The 22,102-nt window shown below is 38.1% G+C and overlaps 1 protein-coding gene across 1 annotated transcript in view; it reads left to right on the top strand.

Annotated features, from left to right (window-relative positions):
• Positions 1–22,102, top strand: part of LOC117289745 (neuropilin and tolloid-like protein 2) — a 39,478-nt gene that overhangs the window by 10,082 nt on the left and 7,294 nt on the right. The window contains exons 2-8 of the mRNA XM_033771007.1: positions 8,012–8,056; positions 9,491–9,658; positions 11,898–12,146; positions 14,268–14,297; positions 17,947–18,080; positions 19,974–20,202; positions 20,602–20,724. Coding sequence (XP_033626898.1) covers positions 8,012–8,056; positions 9,491–9,658; positions 11,898–12,146; positions 14,268–14,297; positions 17,947–18,080; positions 19,974–20,202; positions 20,602–20,724 — 978 coding nt within the window. The remainder of the gene's footprint in view (positions 1–8,011; positions 8,057–9,490; positions 9,659–11,897; positions 12,147–14,267; positions 14,298–17,946; positions 18,081–19,973; positions 20,203–20,601; positions 20,725–22,102) is intronic.

Raw genomic sequence — 22,102 nt, 5'->3', positions numbered from 1 at the left:
ACCATAATGATGTACAAATGAAAGTGAAAGTTGAAGTGGAACGCCATGGCCGTGTGGAGTCCTAGGTTTATGTCATTAAGACTTATGTGTTGAAACCAAAAGACCTAAAGATACCGGTAGCAGAAGACGTCGATTTGTTTTCTTCAGTCTTAGATGAAACCCCCAAAGCATGGGAAACTCGCGTTATAGGGGGGACTGAAAGCCTCGAGTCGAATGACGTGCAAAACCCTATCTATACATGCTCCGTTCAGGTGGGATTCGAGCTGCGACCTTGTAAATGGCAGGGCACGGGTACCATCTGTAAATTTGACGAGCACGTTCAAACTTATAGTCGTGATTGAGAATGTTTTACCCTGTTTACACAATATACCAAGACAAAACAAGGTTTAGGCTTAGGAAGGTCCCGGCTTACACACCGTCCAAGTTATCAATCTTAATGAGTGAGCCCAAGCCTGAACCCAAGCCGTGGTTTCGAACAGGCCACAGTATATTTATGCCCCAAGTCTCCCACCTCTATCATTACGTTGAGTAATACCAATATCATTTCCGTTTAGTAAATTTGTGGTGGTATCTCATTGATGCAGTGTTGACACTGTATATATGTACATTCACGAAGAATCACAGGTGCTGCTTGGGTGTGGTTTGATGAAACTCACGATCATCCACATTCTAGTTAGTCTTGGTGCAAGACGTTTCTCGTTTGCTTTTCACGCACACCGCGGCCAAAGTCAGGTGAGTCGGTGCGCGCGCTGTCGGTGAATTGGCCGCGGTGCGCGTGAAAGGGAAACGAGAAACGTCTTGCACCAAGACTACATTCTAGTGAGCAGATAGCTCAACCACAAGACCACCAAGGTTCACTGTGATAAAAGGAGAAGAGATCATAATATGCCGCAAATCCTCAAAATATCGACACCAGTTACCAACATGGACTGTGGTAATAAATTCGTCATTCTTAAAGTAGCAAACGGACCTTTATCAGCAAGGTCAAATTATTGAGCTCATATAGCGTGACTTAACCATTATTATGCGTGAATTAGACATCATTATGCCATTAATTAAGTTTGACACTGTTTTATGCTACAGGCTTGAACTGAATAACTATCCGAATAGATTAGTTATTAATACAGAAGGCCTCTGATACGATACAATCTCGGAGTTTATTGAACAGACAATAATAATTACTCTTGGCATGATGTCCCAATGAATCTTGTATGTCATGCCACAAAGTCTCTACTTATCACCTGACATCTTGAGGACGCGAGATGCTGCCGTAAGCTCAAATGGCACTGTGTATCCTAGCATACCTTCAGCTTAATTAAGGAAGTCCTGTGGGGATGCCGCTCAACTCAACACAACTGTTTATTTTCCTCTCGGACATCTCTCAGTAACCATTTTTTATAGAATATTTTATGCTTTGAAAATAATGTAATTTTTTGTGTTTGTATCGAGTTGAGATTCAGGAAGACAGAAATCGACACCTGCTCGTTTCCTGATTTCTAATTAACTTAATGCGTGCGGGAATACTGAAAAACAAACGTGTTCTGCTCTATGATACAATACATTAATCGAGGAGATTTTTCACACATGGGCTAATGCCGGAGGCATGTTTAATTTAGGGACAGATAACGTCAATGATCTCCCTATTTAAGGTTGTGGATATTTTACCATTCCTTTGCTATATACTAGACCATCACGGTGTGGCCATCTTGATTTTACTTTATTCTAACTCATTGTAACCAAACTGAGGTTGGATGAAAAAAAATAGCCTGGTGCCATGTTTGCACAATAAATGTGAGATTTTATTTCGAAAATTATTTTACTTCGTACTAAGCGATAAACTATATGAAAGTAAAACAATTAAAAACGAGAATTTAAATTAACCTCAGCTTCTGGTTTCTTGCACACACAAAAATAGAATTCGTGCCAACCTCCGCGATCACGAAACTTGTAGACCGTTCCAAGCGCACCATAAGTGGCACACGCTGCCTGTGGATTGCTAGGTCGCGGCAGCGCAATGTTTTCTACGCGAGGCAAATGCAAATGTCTTCCTCAATGATTTGCAGACTTTTCCTGACAGAACAGCATAAGGCAAAATTATGTGAAACTAAACAGAAAGTAAAAACTGAAATTCTGTCGAAATACCTTGCCGATGTAACACATCTAGGGACCTTACCGTGCAGTTCCTGCGTCTATTATCGCTAAACTCCAAAGGGCTTTCCATAACGTTCAGACTAGGTAAACATCATTCTCCCAGAATTAACATTTTCAATAATAAGTAACAAATTATTTAAGTATAATATAAAAGCTAGAAACTAATTTTTATAAAACATAATGAGTATTTTTATTGTTCACATTTTGTCATAAATATAACTTTAGACGATCATTTGATAGGACATGTTCTTCGTTTGACCTGTTTTCTCGTTCCGGTGCGCGCGAATCTTGCACTTTAACGGAGGGACTTTGCAGAAACGTTTTACGCACACGTTAGATAACCGTAAAATGCTATAGCTTGTACCTCATTGTGCGGATATTTTGCGCGTAAAATATGTTTGCGAAGTAGTCCATGCATGTACGCGTGAATGTAATTAGCAAATCTCGTATGACCCTTCCCATGAAACAAGTAAAATAAACATTGCTTGTGTGCACTAGTTATTATTGGGTCTAACTGCCAATATGAGACAACATTGGTGCGTAGTGACCAAATTCTCGTCATATGAGTATGACGTCATCATCCAAATATTCTTTGTCGCCATTTTGGATGTCATTGTTCCCGCATGCACTTTTTATAGGCGACATATGACGTCAGTTCAAGGGGTCAATATATTGATCCATTGCATATGACGTCACACTGTGAAGCAGTGCATTAGCTCCGTGGACAAAATCTGTGCATAAAAAACGCGCACGTGACCTCACCGACCACCAGCAGCGTTGACCCCCTTGCAGACGTATAACACACTGGCCACCGCTCCACAATTTTGTATGCACAATAAATTATTTTGTTACAGTCAAATCTGAGTACAGTCAAATAAAGCCCAAGTTATGGTCATGACGACAGCCCACTTCTAACATACGCTCTGGCCACCAATGCTGACCAATCAAATCGGCCCAACGTATGTTTTGCTCATAGACGTGGGACACAGTTGGACCAACGTACCGGTGTTCAAAAACAAAGACTAAACGGTTTATCTTTCTTTTCACGTAGTAAATCAGTTGTATTACTTATGTTCGCACACAATCACTAGACAGGCATACTTACATCTATACTACATCTATACTATTAAAAGCGTAACCCGCGCCATCTTGGATTGAAAATTAGAAGGTCCAGTGGCATGGCATCCTTGTGGAATCCAACACGGTTGTGTCGTTACAGACGTCGGGTTGCAAGTCTACAAAACCCTGAACCGAACTCCCTCTTACGAGTTGTCTGATTGGCTGGAGTCACGAGCGATATCTCCTTACATGTGTGGTTGTCTGGTTTTGATATGGGCCACCTGTTGGTCGAAGGGGGAAGCCGTTGGCTGCACACAGAGTCACCTCTGTGGTTGTCTGGTTTTGATATGGGCCACCTGTTGGTCTAAGGGGGGGGGGAGCTGTAGGCTGCACACAGAGCCACCTCTTTAGGTTTGAAGTGGGTGGCAACCTTGGACTCCCATTAACATTCCAGAGTGACTCATTGATGTTTCGCAGAGGGGTAAATGGCATTGTGTATAAACCATTTTGTACAAGGGGGTTTAATTTCGCGTGTTAAATAAAAAACATTAGGCTTTAATACATGCATCTGTTACATATGTGTTTATTACAATTAAGTCACTCATGTAGGCCTACCCAACTTTCCAGCATTTTTTAAACGCATCAAACATCAGCAACCCATTGTTGTGAAACTTTATTTGTTCCATTTAACTCTGCACCATTAGTGGTACAGTCCATGTCATCCCCCACACACAGAACGTACACACGCAAAAGTTGAAACATTTTCAAAAAGAAAGTAAATACATTACTGATTCTTTTCATATACATTGTATAGGTTTTGCCAGTTAAACCTACAAAAGAGTACATGAAATCACCGTTTAAGAATAGTAAGCTTTCATAGTTACGAACTTTGTGAAACATCAACGGCTGTTTTGAAGCTGTAAACGAACATTCCATTCAAAGTTCTGAAGCAACAAAATTGTTAGAACGCAGTTTGGTCAGGACTCAGGATGTAGATTTTGCCAACCGTCGGGTTTTGTTATCGAAAGAGCCCTCATGTGCAGCTGCATTGGGTACTTTTTACGAATTTCTCCATACGAAATTAACCAAACTGACCTACAAACCCTTAAAACAAAAAGGCAAATGTTTTCTGAAAGTGAATTAAGTGAGAGGATGTAGGGGTAGCTGGCATACAAACCCTCAAAATAACTAGGCAAATGTTTTCTGAAAGTGAATTAAGTGAGAGAATGTAGGAGTAGTTATTAAAGACCAATAAAATTACCGTTTCTATTATTTTAGTTCGTCTAGGGTTCCACAGATAATTATGATAACATATATAATTGGATGTTTTATCAGGGGACTTCGTCACGCGGGGCGCGCCCCGGCGGATGTTCACCAGAAAGTTTACATGAGAATTAATTGATATGAGAATAAACTAAAAATTAATGAGGCCGACGCTCTGTTACTCCCAAAAGCGGTGGTAAAAACAGTAGATACGATGTTGCACAGCATGTTCCGAAAACTCGCTTTATTTGGTGCTCAGACAACTTTGTTTGCGTCGTTGGACGTACGCTCAATAAATCACGATGAATGGGGCCTTAGATTCTAAAATCGTGTACACCTCATTGGAAACAAAGCAAAAATCATTCAACAGTTATAGCAACCAATCATTAAATATTTTTATTTTCAATACAATTTTGCAGAAATTGACTTTGTCGTTAAAGTCCATACCAACTGACACGTTTTTTTTTGTATCTGTTGTATACCAGAACTTCTTCGAAGCTTCCTTTTCAGTCAGATAAACTCCGCGGCTATTAGTGGCTGTGATTGTGAGTTTGTTTTAAAAGAGGGTATACCACTTTCATACAAGCCTTTTCAGTCGGATTTCTCCTCTGCTATTACTATTAGCAGCGGTTATAATTGTTGAGGGGGGAGACCAGACTTAGACCACTCAAATCCGTGGCTATCGGTGACTATGGATTTGTTGCTAAGGGAACCAAATACCACTGCTGATTCCACATTCAGCGTGTTATACATTGTCCGATTGGCCCATCTTCATATAAATTAACCAAAACTGGACGTACAGACCCTCAAAATAACAAGGCAAATGTTTCACAAAGTTCGTAACTATAATGAAAGCAGTTTGGGCGGGACTCAGGATGAGTCACAAGTGTGTCATTGGAGCAGTGTACGTGCTATATTTTTAGTCGTCTAAGCGTTATTACCCTTACAGTCATCTTAGCTGGGAAATACTCAGTGCAGTGGATAAAATTGACACAATGACAAAAGCCGATTGAATTAAAACTATGCGTAAAAGATCAACACTAAAATATTACGAAATACCCTACATATCATGCCAAGTACCATCATTGCCAAGTACACCCATCCCCAATATTAAAGCTCAATTCCAGAAACAAACACCAATTCCTTTAGTTGGAGAACGCAAGAGAGAAGGTGAGGAGAGGAGGCGACGCGTCGCGACGTTTCACAACTAAGTTGTGCGCGCTCAACAATTAGTTTTTATCAAAATACAACATTAATGACAAATTTCCATACCGATCATAAATACAATTTCTTCTCCAATCCTACGAAATGATTATTACCTGTAAGAATACCTCCCTTGCCCCCACATTACCTTTTACAACATTTGTATACTAGAATCCTCCTCATCTAGCGGGGTGCCGCGCAAAGCGGCATCCCGCTAGTACACATTATGTCCACATCATGTCCGATATTTTTTAATAGACGACAAGAATCCATATACTTTGCTTTCGTGGAAGTTTGTGTTAAATTGAAACTGTATACATTTGAAATCACATGTTTTAATTACAGTTTGTTTGTACTTTTAATGTACATATTTTCGTATGTACGATTATGTACACAAGTCAACAAAAATTTGCCTGTTTACTGTTGAAATCACATGTTTTAATTACAGTTTGTTTGTACTTTTAATATAAATATTTTCTTAGGGACGAGTATGAACACCAGTCAACAAAAATTTGCCTTTGATAACTAAATTCATGATTATATCATGGAGGTAGATATCAAAGAAAATTCGCTTCTAAGGACCCCGCTTAATATTGGTTCAACTGGGTACTGACTTCTTCGAGCAATTTTCTTTTTTTAACTCCAGGATACAAATTATTGTTGTGTATCAACTTTGGGTAACACGCCAATTTCTGTAGCTTTGAGTATAAACAGCGAGTGTAATCTGCGCTTACAACAAAATTATGCTGAAGGTAATGAAATAAAAAAATAACAGGAACTTATTATTGAAATATAATAAATAATAAAATATGGGGGTAAGACAACGTTTCTTATGTTAAAAATTGCATGTGACATGTAATATCAATGGTTATTCCATTATAACATGGAATTGTGTGATACATTTTTATCTACCGGTAGACCTACTATTCGAACAACTGGTTACTCATAGTACAAACAAAGACTGAGATCTAAAGCGTGTTGGTCTTGCTTTCAAAATGAATGCAAATAAAATTGTTCTCTCGCCTAGATCTATCCAAACAGATTATCAACGAGTAGACGGGATTTACCATCAAAGCATAAACAATAAGATCTTTGGTTATTAAACATGATTAACATTACGATGTGCCATGCGACATGCCATGAGCGAACGAATGCTGCCCGTGCAATGATAAGCTTGAGTTAGGTATCGTATAGACTTTGTGCCCGTGCAATGATAAGCTTGATTTAGGTATCGTATAGACTTTGTGTCCGTGCAATGATAAGCTTGAGTTAGGTATCGTATAGACTTTGTGCCCGTGCAATGATAAGCTTGAGTTAGGTATCGTATAGACTTTGTGCCCGTGCAATGATAAGCTTGAGTTAGGTATCGTATAGACTTTGTGCCCGTGCAATGATAAGCTTGAGTTAGGTATTGAATAGACTTTGTGCACACATTTCCTTTTGAAGCACCCCGGTCTTTAGAACTCCGCCTTGGAGTTTTTTTTGTAATCCACGTTTTGTTTTACCATTAGTCTCAAAAAGGTGTGCACAAAAAGAGACGGTACAACCAACTGGGTCCGTTGGTGGTGTCATTGCGGTTCAATTTTTCCCTTTTCAAAGAGTTCCGTTGTGGTGTCCCATGTTCCAGTGTGTAAAAGACCCAATAAGGACCCCTCTGTAAGCCCACAATTACCAACACACACTCTATTGACATTCTCTGTTCTGTACTAAAGAAAAATCATGTTTTCTCTAAAACTGAAAACACAAAATGACTGTGTGGGCGTGTTCAAGCCAGATCTTTTTTACTCTCAAGCCCACACTTCACATTTTTGTGATACTGTAGATACAATACAACATTATGCTGTTGTTTTTGCCTGAAACAATAATATTGCAGTTGTGTGCCAACAGTAAAAGCACCCTAAAAAACTAAAACAAACACGTTATACATAATCGGTGAAGATACAAGTTTAGGTGTCTAATGAAATTTTGTGAAAGCTGGGGGGGGGGGGCTTCATTTAAAGGAATAATTTCGAAATTTTATTATTTGCATATTTATGACAATAACAAGAGGTTGTGTATGACTTGCGCATACTCTGACAGTTTGTGGAGCGTTCAATCACTCTACATTGGCGCGAGATAGTCCATATTATTATAAGCAGTTTTGAGTTTATGATGAATACATTCAACAACAAAAGAATTTGGTTTATGGGTAATTCTGTTGTACACCCAAACCATACAGTGTTTATTCTACTAAAAAAGGCCTATAAAGAGCTAGCTCTGTACATCAAGGCATATTGAAAGATGATAAATATTTAAAATCAGATGATTTGTTTTCCCTCTTTTGATATCTTTGCAGTGCTACTCCTGGTGATTATCCTTGGTTGCTGTGGTCAGGATGGGGGTGAGTGGTCACTTTACCTAATTCTTGTGTTAAGAAATGAGGCCGTGGTTCCTTGGATAGCGCTGCATGGTTTTCTGAATCTGAATTCTACAGCCACACTTGTCCTATTATGGAAACACATCACAAACTTGTTGTTGTGAAGACAATAAAGACGTTTTAGTTTTAGACGTGGAGAGGCGAACCCCTACAGGGAAAACCCACGCGTTCAGGGACTAGAAAACCCAATCCATGCAATGCTCAGGTCTGGGCTATAACCGGGGCCAACAGAGGTGAAAGGCATTGAGAAAAAAATCCACTGAGTCACCCTGACTGCCAGTTATAGACCTTTATCACGCTGTCACCACCTTTGTCATGTCTCCCTGTTTCCATAACAGTAATCAATGCTAACAATCATTGCTTGGCACCAGACTATTGATTCGTCCAGCCTCAGTTTGGGTTATACAATGAGCTGGATTGGAGTTAAATCAAGATAACCACACCGTGGTAAAGGTCTATGGCGTCAGTCTCCGTTTACCACTGCATGTACGGAGTCTGACGTTCTACAGGGCTTTCTTATCCCTGGTTATAACGTCAGGGGCCGATTTCACAAAGCAAGATTCATCTTGAGACGGGTTGTCAGTATTACCATAGTGATTGTGATATCACACTTTGCTTAGCAATTAAGATCGATACAGAGCTTAATCTGATCAATCGTAACTCTTTGTGTAATCGATCCAAGTTTCCGTTACATTGCCAGCGCAACTTGTGGGTTCTTGGTGCTACCTTTGGTTGGCATAAGTTGTTGCTGATAGCTCTTGGTTGAGCCAGAATGTTGAACCGTCCCCAGCTACATCATGTGGCTCTTTTATTTATTTGATTTAACATTGTAAGTCGACCCGTTTGACACTTTTTCCCACTTCTTATAATATAGTGTTTACTAATCTAGCGTTGTGTTTTTATTTTAACAAACAGAATCTTTTTAAATATTCGAAATAATTGTGATAATTTCATGCGTGATAGAGAACCATGTGATAAGGGTTATTTTTTTTTGGAGGGCTTGCTGAACCACCAACTTATTTACTCTTTAATGTATACGTGCCGGTATGCGGTACAAGTGTTAGCTCAGAAAGAGGATCATCGACATTTCGACGTTTCGAACGGTTGCCAAAGTCTGCTGTCTTCTCATCTCTGAGAAGAGTGTTCGAAACGTCGATATCACATCGGCTCTTGAACCAACGCTCGGCCCAGACAAGATTTAGGCTACACATGTTATCCCGCAAGCTTTTTGCATGGTTATCTAGTTCATTTATTATATCAAATCAAAAATACTAAATCAAACATTCATGACAATAATAAAAAAAAAAAATGAAAAACAATTTTTTAAGCCCAATTTTCATTGTCCCAACCCATTGTTACAAATTGACCGTAGACTGTTGTTTTGCTTGTTGCTTTCAGCTGATGATGGTCCCCGGGTGATCTTCCCTGAGCCAAATACGTATAAGTCTGCAACACAGTATGAGTGGTTGTTTGATACTGACACACCACAAGATGAATTCTACTTCAATAGTTTCTACTACCCTGCTGTCTACCCGGCTTCACTCGAAATCCAGTATTTTTTTGAAGGTAAAGTCCGGGAAAGTAATATTTGGAAAAAAACTGATCTGAATAATATTCCCTTAGGAACAGAGTATGACCGTATCGTAATTTTTTTTACACCTCAGCCTACTTGGGTGTTTATTTATGAGAGCTGCTTATAATAATTCAACCGCAAACTTCACTCCGCAAACTGCAAAGTTTAAAATAAGCTTAGATCGTTGATCATTGCTTTTTTATGCCGTTGCAAAAGAATCTCTAACGTACGACTTTGAATGAAATCCACAAAATGATTCCTGACGCAAATCAGCTGTTATAATTATAGTCTGCGTGTATATGAGACTACACGACCTTATATGGAGGCATGCATGCCTTTCACCGACCATTTTTGTCATGATCGTCAAAATCGAAATCTTTCATTTCAGCAGAAAGGCGATGAGTTAAAGGCAAAGAAATGTTTGGAATGGTTCGATTACTTTGATCATGATTGTAGGTAGGGGGGGGGTATGGTTGATCCGACCAGTGGAATTCAAAAGCTGGTACCGTTTTGAGACATTGGTAAAAATCTGGAGCGGTTTGGTCCACGGAGGAAGACTAATCCGTAGTTTGAATAGGCAATAAAAAAGAAACGCTTTATGCAGAAACGTTACTCAGATTAAAATGTTTTTGAATAACTCTCTTTCCATGAAGTGAATTCTTTCTAGTAGTTATGAGTATAGTGTTTAAGGTCATAGGTACCCTCCCTTTAAAGCCATTATACCCTTTCGGAACAGAAACAAAATAAAAGCTCACAGATTTACAAGTAACTTGCAGGGTTTACAGAAGGTAATGGTAAAAGACTTCCCATGAAATATTATTCCATGAAATGCTTTACTTTTTAAGAAAACATTGAAACAATTATCAACTCTCGAAATCGAGAATTACGGATTTATAGTAAACACATGTCATGACACGGCGAAACGTGCAAAAACAAGAGTGAGTTTTCCCGTTATTTTCTTCCGACTCCGATGACCGATTGAGCCTTCTTTCTCGACCCCCATCAAAATACCTATTGAAGTTTAAATAAACATGTTTGGGTCAAATCGGCAAAAAATCTGACATAGCATCTTTAATGATAAACGCAAACTTCTTAGACAGTTTGAAGAGGAACGACCTCCATCATGCTCTACGAGAAGAAGCTAAACAATTTGTAATGGGGTTTTGTACATAATTGGCCATTATCAGCGGGGTGGGGCGGGAGGTAGTGTAGTAGGGGGTAGTGGCAGTTTCTGAAAAAATGCCAACGAGGTGGTTGCAGTTGAAAAATCACTTTCTCCGAATACTGGTCTTACTCCAAACCCGTTTAAAGGCAGTGGACACCATTGGTAGTTACTCAAAAGAATTACTAGCATACAACCTTTCTTGGTGACGAGTAATGGGGAGAGGTTGATGGTATAAAACATTGTGAGAAACGGTTCCCTCTGAAGTGCCACAGTTTTCGAGAAAGAAGTAATTCTCCACGAACTTGACTTCGAGACCTCAGATTTAGAACTTGAGGTCTCGAAATCAACCATCCAAACGCACACAACTTCGTGTGACAAGGGTGTTTTGTTTCTTTCATTATTATCTCGCAACTTTGATGACCAATTGAGCTCAAATTTTCACAGGTTTGTTATTTCATGCATATGTTGAGTATTTGAATTGACAACCGATATACGTCGTACAATATGCTTATATAGGCTTACATAAGAAACTTACCACGGTTGTATAAAATGGAGGTAGCTGTTCCACACTTTTTCAACACCTTTCTTTCTTTCTTCGAATCGATTTATCGTTCAAAATAATTCCTTGGTGGTTGTTCAGTAAAACAATATCCCTTATTGTACAAAATTGTAGGAATTTTTCCATTTCTTTTCTAGAAACAATGTTATGGCTCTTTCGATATGTGTTTGCATATCAAACTAAATAACCTTCTTATAACGTCTTAAGTCTTGTCAGTTCCACTCAAAAAGACTCCCACACCTGTCAGCCATGAAGTTGATAGAGTAATAAAAACACATGGTCTTATAAATACCGATCATTCAATTAGTTATATTCCTTTGCATACCAAGAGCACGATTTCGCTCAATGACAAATTGGCAAAGGATGTCTGTGGAGTTGCAGCGAACAAAATGCATAAACTCATCAAGACCATGCATTATATTGCATATATTAAATCACTTTGACAGATAAAGATCTTTTTACAATCACCCCCCTGATTATCTATAACGGTATTTTGATTGCATTTTAGCGGGAGAGAACGAGGTAGTTGAGGTAACCTTCAATGCTGATTTCGAGATTGAGTATCATGATGAGTGTGTGTACGACTACCTTGAGGTTCGAGATGGAAGGTACGGCTTCTCGCCATTAATTGGCAAATATTGCGGGGACAAAGCACCCATTAATTTCACCACCACCAGCCGCTACCTCTGGATTTTGTTCGTAGCTGATGAAGACCTGGAGTATACTGGATTTGAGGCATATTTTCGATTCATCCCAGGTAATAAATATACAAATATAATAATTATAACTTGAATATCCAAAACTAAGTCCACAAAAACCCGAACCTGATTCTTCTTTCTGTTACACAAACAACCCCAAAACAAAGAAAAGGTGCTCGCAATTGCAACGCCAGAGTTTGAAAGTAACTGCCTATTTAGGTAATGACTTCGGACGGCCGCGGCTCCTGATCAATAATTACCGAGGAAAAAACGAGTGACTTTGAACTGCGTATTTTACCCAAAAATTATTTATTCAATAATTCATGTTTTTTAGGGGGTGGGGGGGGGGTACATGAATTCATCATGAAATGTTATCCGTACATTGCCAAATTCAAAGAGCTATACAGTGATCTTGTTGCTACTACGGAAGTCCATTGGTGTCACGTAGTGTTTCTCCGTCTTCTTGGTACTTTGTGGACAGGTCGTTGATGGCTGTTGCCGTGATAATGAAACGGCTCTCCTAGAACTATCTCGCTAAACAGTGCGCGCGAGAATGCTGCTCTCATGACTATGGCCCCTTTTCGAATGTTAGGCTGCGGCTCCAGATTCGGCTTAGGCTAGCTTGGCCCCGCGGTTGTTTTGACAATAATTGCGCGTGCTTTGTGTACGTTCTCAGGGCTTCAGACGAGAGGACGGATCCTGAAGCCGAATCCAAAGCCGAAGCCTTGTTATCAAACAGGGCCTATAAGAGCAGTTTCGTCGTGTACAGAAATCTCGCGGAGAGCATACAGCAGTCTCGCGATAGTTGCGATAGAGCCGTTATGTTGTTTCAACCCCGCAAGAGCTGCACACTGGTCTGCAACCTCGTATCCATGATATGTTGAGAAGTACGAAAATGACCACTTTTGGGAACACGTTTAAAAAATAATAAAATAAACCATGGGGAAGGGGTTGATTGGTCTGTGGGGCTGTGGCTGCGCCGCCATGGCTTTAGGTTTGGGCAGTGCTATGATTTGTACACGAATACATGGACAAGGCGAGTTGAGGACTGTCTTCCTGGCAATATACATGTATGGTATGGCAACATTATGCATACTAATTAAATATACAACTAAACAGAAAGTGAATACTAAAATTATCTCAAAAAACTTTAACACGGGAGACCGTTATACTGTGCAGTTTCTGCGTCTTTCACACTTGTGGTGGTCAAATCTGTCAAGGATGGAGCATGCACTGCAGGGGAGAGCGCAATGCATTTACGGCATGGGGTCTATGCAATGTGGTGCAATCTAAAGGCCAATAACAGATATCAAATCGATGATTGAAACAAAAGAACAAAAACACCTTTTAAATTTGAACTGTAGAACTTAGGCGTTTTTTTTATTTGGGCAAAGATAGGCCTAATTTAATTTTGTTACAAGACATATCAGTTCTGGATCTGGATCTGGATATTATTGTACTCCGATAAAAACGGATACCCGCATCGCATCAGAGTTTGAAGAAATATGCAACACAGTAGTCAGTATTATACTCTTTCAAAATGCCCTTTTTACACCAGGGAAAAAGACATCACCAAAACGGTTAAGAAATGTTTGTTGTTTCCTGCACCCCCCCCCCTTTTTTTTCCAGTGCGGTATCTACTGTGCATTAATGCATACAACATATTTATAAGGGGAAAAGGGTTGTGTTTCAAAGGTTTTTTTTTTTTTTACAAGAGGGGGAATTAATAAACAACAAATTACTATGTGTATATAATTACGACATTTAAAAATTGCAATAAAAGGGTAGACACTTTGTGTAGTTGATCACGAAACCTTTACGGGAAGGAGTCCATGCAGAGACCGCTCTTAAGTAAATAGTTTTCGAGAAAGAAGAAATTTTCCATGAATTTAAATTTTCCAGAATTAGATTTTGAGGTCCCGAAATCAAGCATCTGAAAGCACACAACTCTGTGTGACAAGTTCTTCCATTATTCTCTCGCAACTTTGACGAAAATTTGTTCCAAATTTGTTGTTAAGTTTGTTATTTCCTGCATATGTTGGGATTACACCAAGTGAGAATACTGGTCTTTGACAATTACTAAAAAAGTGTCCAGTGTCTTAAAAAAAAACACTTTATTATAACTACACATATTTCTATTAAAATACGTATAACTGACTGTTCTGTTTGTTATCCATCAGCTCCACCAACCGAGACACCTCGACCTGAAGGTAAGCATCGACCTTGCTGATCGTATCAATGGAACTAGATCTCCCTTTCTATCATCTCCCTGTCATGGACTGGGGTTGCCAACCGTTAAAAGGCAGTGGACACTTATATTGGTAATTGTCAAAGACTAGCATTCACAGTTGGTGTATCTCAACATATGCATAAAATAACAAACCTGTGAAAATTTGAGCTCAATTGGTCATCGAAGTTGCGAGATAGTAATGAAAGAAAAAACACCTTTGTCACACGAATTTATGTGCGTTTAGATGGTTGATTTCGAGAATTCAAGTTCTTAATCTGAGGTCATGAAATCAAATTCGTGGAAATTACTTCTTTCTCAAAAACTATGACACTTCAGAGAGAGCCGTTTCTCACAATGTTTTATACTATCAACCTCTCCCCATTACTCGTCACCAAGAAAGGTTTTAAGCTAATAATTATTTGGAGTAATAACCAATAGTCCACTGCCTTTATAAAGCAAAAGTTGGTTTTTAGTTTCAATTGAAGATTCAAATTTTTGTTAAAAAGTTACAAAAAAACGACACAAAATTGGCTGTTTCAGTCAAGCCCTTATTTTGGAACAAATGAATCTTAGACATGATGTAAGCCGAAGTCCTATTTGCTCAAATATTTGGAAATTTTATAGGCAGCATACATTTTGACTGGAGAAAATTACTGAATAATGAATAACAAAATTATTTCAGGGAAACAAATTTTGTTGTCCCTTTCTTTAAATATCCACGTTTCCAAAAATGTCGCTTTTGATTTTTTAAGAATCATCAACAATTTGAAAAGAACATTGACAAATGCCATCCCCCCTGTCTGATATCCCAATTTAAAATCTGAACCTTTGAGATATTACCAGAGTAAAATATAACATCGGTAATTGTAAATAGTTTCAATGTTTTTAAAACTATTTTATGCATTCAGGTTTGTTTTCTTTTCTTTTTTCATTCACGTAAATTTAGCTTATAAAAAAAAATGGCACTGAAAGAGTCTTTGACTCAAGTGCTATCCATAGTGCACCTTCTTGCACTTCCTATAAATGGCTGGTTTGTCGCTGTTTTTATTGCATCGGTTTTGCCCGATCCAGAATTCATTGAATCATAAAACCAAGGAATTTAGCATTCGAGATTGTTAGAAATGTTGAAAGAATTATACAGCCATTAATTTAAGATTGATGTACCAACTTGACAACCATTCTTACATGCAGGTTATTATGACTTGACATTTCAGAAATCTACTGTCCTTGATATTCATTTACATGTTTATATATTCAAAATATAAAAACTTTTGCTCAAGGGATTCTACAGTGCTCTTAAAGTTATTACAAGTTTTTTTTCTTTGAGCTCCGGTCCATATTGTCATGATTAAAACTAACGTCCGTCGATGTCGGTTTTTTCCCATTATCGATATATCGAAAATTTAATATCGAGTATACTCGATATATCGAGTATTTCCCGCGCGCAAGATGGAAGCCTAAAAACAGCACTTGGTATACTCATGGAGGTAGAAATATTTATACCATAGACTGACAGTTTAATAGGGTTACATTTCAACTTGTTTTTGTCTGATCCCCCGAACTTGTTTGTAGTCCAAACAATTTCAGATTGCGTAGTCCCGCCCCGATTATTTCTGGTTTTACAACAAAGTATGATCGCCGCTACCGCTGGCTTGGCCAATTGGTGAACGCTCACCACAATTCTCGATTCGTGATTGGCCATGATTGGCCGTCTCAAAATGACACAGAGCCTTTGTGAGCTGCGTGACTCGCCGACATTTAGGTGTCAGTTGCCGATGCATTGACGTAGAAGTGTCAATCAAGTTGTCCGACGGGTGCGCGGACTACCTTTACGGTTGAAAATGGTTGAGATAATCGTCGAAAAAAAATCACTAGAAAGTCCCGCAAAACACAGACCTACCACTCAGCGATCACAATATACAACGCACGCAGCATGCAGTCACATAGTCTCCAATAAAGGCTCGTAGTCTTTTTACTTTGCATTCTATAACCAAGGCAAGAAACATTGAATGCTAGAACGCCCTCTATTGTCGAAATAACGCAGTGCATCACGCGATACCGCCTTGACCAAAGACTGCATGTGTCTGCGCATGCTTGGGCAAACGGGTTTTCCCCCCGAATTGCAATAACCATACACGCTGGTGTGCACGCTTAAACCGTACAACAGCATAGTCTTCGCTGGTACGCACGCAATAGCCGCCGACAGCGTGGTCTGCGAAGCATATAGTTCCTCGGAAATGTTAGCTTGTTCACCGAAAACAACACAACGTGTAGGCTTTATTTGACCAAAATGACGCCATTACGATACCATGGATTGATAGAAAGATTATTGTAAGATTGTTTTCTTCCTTGTTTTGTTTGTCTTGTTGATTCGGGGAAGTTTTTGCGGGGTATTTTTGCAAAGTCAATAATGCTGTGATGAAGACGCATTGATTTTGATCACATGCACAATGGGAAGTTGCATCTTAAACAGCCGATAGGCTGGGGCAGCAGCGGCGGTTTCTTTTGAGGTTTTACAGTGCGCTCGCCGCGGGGTCGTGAACTTCTGCGGCGGGCCGGCGGCTGATGGCGAAAACACAAAGAACATGCAGACATACTTGCTTGTAAAACGTATTTTATTTAATAGGGCAACTCAAAATGATGAAACTACATAACGACGACGGCTTTTCAAACACAGATTTCTTTTAAATAATCGGACACTCTTTTGGTATTTTCGATATCATTTAGGAACATCGAAATTTTCAAAATATCGAAATTTTTCGATATATATCGAAAATCCGATATTACGATATGATTATAAAAGTGACATCGGCGATTTCGATGTCAAAAAAATATCGAGTTTTTGAGTATTTTCGATATATCGACGGACGTTAATTAAAACACAGAACCTTCCATATTGCTCATTTGTTTCTGTATGTTTCTGCAATACTGCTCATTTCAATTGAAACATGTTTCTGCAACATTGCTCAATGTTGTATTAGAGAATGTTTCTTACATATTGCTCAATTTTGTATTAGAGAACGTTTCTTACATATTGCTCAATGTTGTATTAGAGAATGTTTCTTACATATTGCTAAATGTTGTATTAGAGAATGTTTCTTACATATTGCTCAATGTTATATTAGAGAATGTTTCTTACATATTGCTCAATGTTGTATTAGAGAATGTTTCTTACATATTGCTCAATGTTATATTAGAGAATGTTTCTTACATATTGCTCAATGTTGTATTAGAGAATGTTTCTTACATATTGCTCAATGTTGTATTAGAGAATGTTTCTTACATATTGCTCAATGTTGTATTAGAGAATGTTTCTTACATATTGCTCAATGTTGTATTAGAGAATGTTTCTTACATATTGCTCAATGTTATATTAGAGAATGTTTCTTACACATTGCTCAATGTTATATTAGAGAATGTTTCTTACATATTGCTCAATGTTGTATTAGAGAACGTTTCTTACATAATGCTCAATGTTGTATTAGAGAATGTTTCTTACATATTGCTCAATGTTGTATTAGAGAAAGTTTCTTACATATTGCTCAATGTTATATTAGAGAATGTTTCTTACATATTGCTCAATGTTGTATTAGAGAATGTTTCTTACACATTGCTCATTTGTCCCACAGAATGTTTCTTCCATATTGCTAATTTGTATGATGGAGCGTTTTCAGTCAAGGAAGCTAGAGATCTTATTCGTCACACAGATCCACATGCTCCAATAGACTGCACATGGCAGATAGATGTGGAAGATGTGTCAAAGGTAAACAACATAGAATTGAAATTCAGTCAACCTTTTAAAGGGAGTGGACACTATTGGTATCTACTCAAAATAATTATCAGCATAAAACCTTACTTGGTAACGAGTAATGGGGAGAGGTTGATAGTTCAAAACATTGTGAAAAACGGCTCCTCTGAAGTAATGTAGTTTTCGAGAATGAAGTAATTTTCCATAAATTTGATTTCGAGACCTCAGATTTAGAGTTGAGGTCTCGAAATCAAGCATCCGAACGCACGTATCTGTGTGTGACAAGGGTGTTTTTTCTTTCATTAATATCTCGCAGCTTCGCATCCGATTGAGCTAAAATTTTCACAAGTTTGTTGTTTTGTTTATGCATATGTTGAGATACACCAACTGTGAAGACTAATTTTTGACAACTACCAATAGTAGTGTCCACTGTCTTTAAAGAGTCTTTTGAGATGACACTTAAGTTTTGAACTTCCATTCCAGTCCCAAATATTTATGTGTTCAAGACACTGGACACTATTGGTAACTGTCAAAGACCAATCTTCTCACTTGGTGTATCTCAACATATTTTTTATGCTGAAAATAAACCTGTGAAAAGTTGCGCTCAATTTATTGGTCGTCGAAGTTGCGAGGTAGCAATAAAGAAACAAGTTGTGTGCTTTCAGATGCTTGATTTCGAGACCTCAAATACTAAATCTGAATTCTCGAAATCAAATTCGTGAAAAATTACTTCTCGAAAATTACGTTACTTCAGAGGGAGCCGTTTCTCACAATGTTTTATACTATCAACGGCTCCCCATTACTTGTTACCAAGTAAGGTTTTATGGTAATAATTATTTTGAGTAATTACCAATAGTGTCCACTGCCTGTATCGTTGTTTTCTCTCTAATTTCACTCTCTTAAACTTAATTTTGACTTGCTTAAGACATCTTTGCTTTCTTCAATCTTGTCTTTTGTATATTGGAAGTTTTTAAATGTGTACATGATATGTACAAAATGTTTTTCGGCCTCTGGCCGAGAATATTTTTGTTGTATTATTAATAAACCATCTCAAAATAAATCAAATCTATGCCAAGACATTTTGTCAACGTGAATCGCCCTCTTCAGATAGTTGAATCTAAAATATACCAGAGTGCCGATGAGGCCAGCCAAATACCGCACCACCATTGCCGAAAACATTTATCTAAAATCCCAGAGTGCCGATTTTAACAAAAATAATTTGTTTTCTACAGTGGTGGTACCGTGATGTGGTAGGTAGTTGGTAGCCATGTGCACGTCCATACAAAATAAATAATGTTTCGCAATAAGTGCGGCCTCAACAGTAAAACTGCTAAGTTTGATTACTTTCACGAGCAAATTTTCCTCGATGTGCACCTTTACCTCCGTCACCCATCGAATTTGGTGCATCAATGGACTTAAATGCGCTCAGAGTAACGGTATTTAATAACATCTGGCTACGACACTGCTGAGAATAGTTCAATGTTTGGAGACCAGTCGACCAGACCTTCACAAAATATTTGTCTATCAGAGAAAAACCAACTTTCTCGGTTACAAACGTGCGTCTGCTGTTGCGAGCAGACGACGCGTTACCACTCAACATGGCCGCCAGCGCGCACAACGAACTTTTTGCGGGGTCACGCAACCTCTCTCTACAACAAGTGAGAACACTGGTTTTCAACAACTTGTCTACTTCAATCTTCAATCTTCAATGGTGGAATCCTTATTCAGCTATCTATAACTATACTAGGATGGTGCAGAAGTGACGTCACAGGCAAAGTGCATAAGAAATACTGCCTTCAAACAAAGGTTATTTGTTCTCTTGATAAGGTACACTGTTCATTGAAAGGGGGCAGAGCACTTCTACAATTATGTTCAAAGATTAATGTACTTTTTTCTTTTCTTCAACAGATATTGATAAAATTTGATAAATTCGAACTAAACAACAAAAATGAATGTATGAAAAACCGCATCATGATTTATGACATGTATAGTGCCGAAGAGTGGTTGATAGGCGAGTATTGCAGTACAACAGCGCCCGCAGCAATGACAATCAGCAATCGTATGTTCGTTCGTTTTGTGGCATCCAACCAAAGTTCATACAACAATGTGAACATGATGTTTACAGCATATACAGACAGTAAGTTTACCTGATTTGAGTTTTAAATCAGTTGAATCAAATAACTGAAATTTGTCAAATTTGAGATAAACATTTGCAATCATACTTGAATAAAATAAGAGTCTATATAGTTAGATCATGGGAACTCCTGTATTGATAAAGTCAAAAGTGAAAATCAAACCATCAATTAAAGATCTTAACTATTTTGTTAACTTTAGGCGCAATGTTTAGTTTCTCTGCCATTGCCACTGTAGTGTAAAGTGTGATAAAACAAAATTAATCAATAATTTTGCAGCTTAAAAATTGATAATGAATAGTCTCAGAATATGGAGATCCATGTGATTATGGAGATCTTTGTTTTAAAAAGTCATTGAATAAAGTGAAATGAGCTCATGGATTTTCAATCTGATCTATTCACAGGACCTTGTGATGAAAACATTGTATTCCCATGTGGACCATACATGTGTTTAAACAAGTCTCTTGTATGCAATGGCAGAGAGAACTGCTGGAGTTATGGTTTTGATGAAGAAGCTTCAATGTGTGGTAAGTGCTAGACTTAAAGGATGACTGCACCCTCATCAATGCAATGAACTGTCTGTGCCGTAAAGCTTGTGTTTGGGCTCTTTATTAGATTCAAAATGGAAGACCCCTGTTTCCGATTGGTTTTGTGCTTGCAGTAATGAAACAAGACTCATTTTAACAAACATCAAATTGTTCACCCAAGCTTATACACCAATCTGCACAGTCTACCCGCAGTACACTAATCTCCTTTGTTATTTATCTGCAGGGATATGTATGGGGCGCCGCGCCGTTTATGACTTTATTACGACACCAATGTTTATAGAATGACACCAATATATATGGAATGAAACCAATATATATAGAACGAAATAAATATATATAGGACGAAACAAAAAATATATAGAACGAAATATGAAATATATAGAACGAAAATAAATATATAGAATGAAAATAAACATATAGAACGAAATAAAATATATATAGAATGAAATAAAAATATTGAGAACGAAATAAAAAATATATAGAACGAAAATAAATATATAGAACGAAAAAGAAATATATAGAACGTAACAAAAATATATAATAGAGTGAAATAAAATATATATAGAATGAAATATAACGAAATAACAATATAAAAATAATATAGAACAAAACAGAAATATATGGGACGAAACATAAATAAATAGAACGAAGCGCCCCCTTCGACGAATAAGGGCCAGGGGTTGTACAACATTAGCGTAATAGCACAAACATTAGCATAGCTGCACGGCACGACATTAGCATAGTACTTTAGTAGCACGAACATTAGCATAGTACTTTAGTAGCACGAACATTAGCATAGTACTTTAGTAGCACGAACATAAGCATAAATAGCAGGAAGCGCCGCCCGCGCGACAGACCAGTATGCTAGACTTGAAATCAAGTCGTTAGATAACAGAGTCGTCGTGCACAAGGATGGCTACACGACTGGACATGTTAACTTAAAAAAATCAATGACCTTATCGATAACCACACAGCCACAGAGAATTTTTCCCAATTTTGGGAAACAAACTAAAGGGATAAGACTACATTCAGGCTGGTTTGAAGTGAAATTACCAAACAATAATATAGAGAAAAAAGGGGGATGCATGCATCAGCTTGGATTGCTGAGTTTCAGAACTCTTCCTTCTTTTGTTTCGGTCACCACGGCATGCAGCATACGTTATAAGAAAACAGGAATCCAACTTTCAGAGTATTATGTAACTAGCACTAGGGGAACTCACTTCAGCCAGCAAAATTCAAGATCAAAACTATAAATACTAAGCCATGACTACAAATAAACCAAGAACACGGTGCCAATGTTTTTTTTTTAACAGATTACAAATCAAAAGCCATAACACCTTGAGAAGCAGGCATTGCT

Source organism: Asterias rubens, chromosome 4 (genome assembly GCF_902459465.1).
Source record: "Asterias rubens chromosome 4, eAstRub1.3, whole genome shotgun sequence".
Classification (NCBI taxonomy): Eukaryota; Metazoa; Echinodermata; class Asteroidea; order Forcipulatida; family Asteriidae; genus Asterias; species Asterias rubens.
The sequence above is the reverse complement of the archived record's forward strand: the minus strand, read 5'-3'. Positions and strand labels throughout refer to the sequence as shown.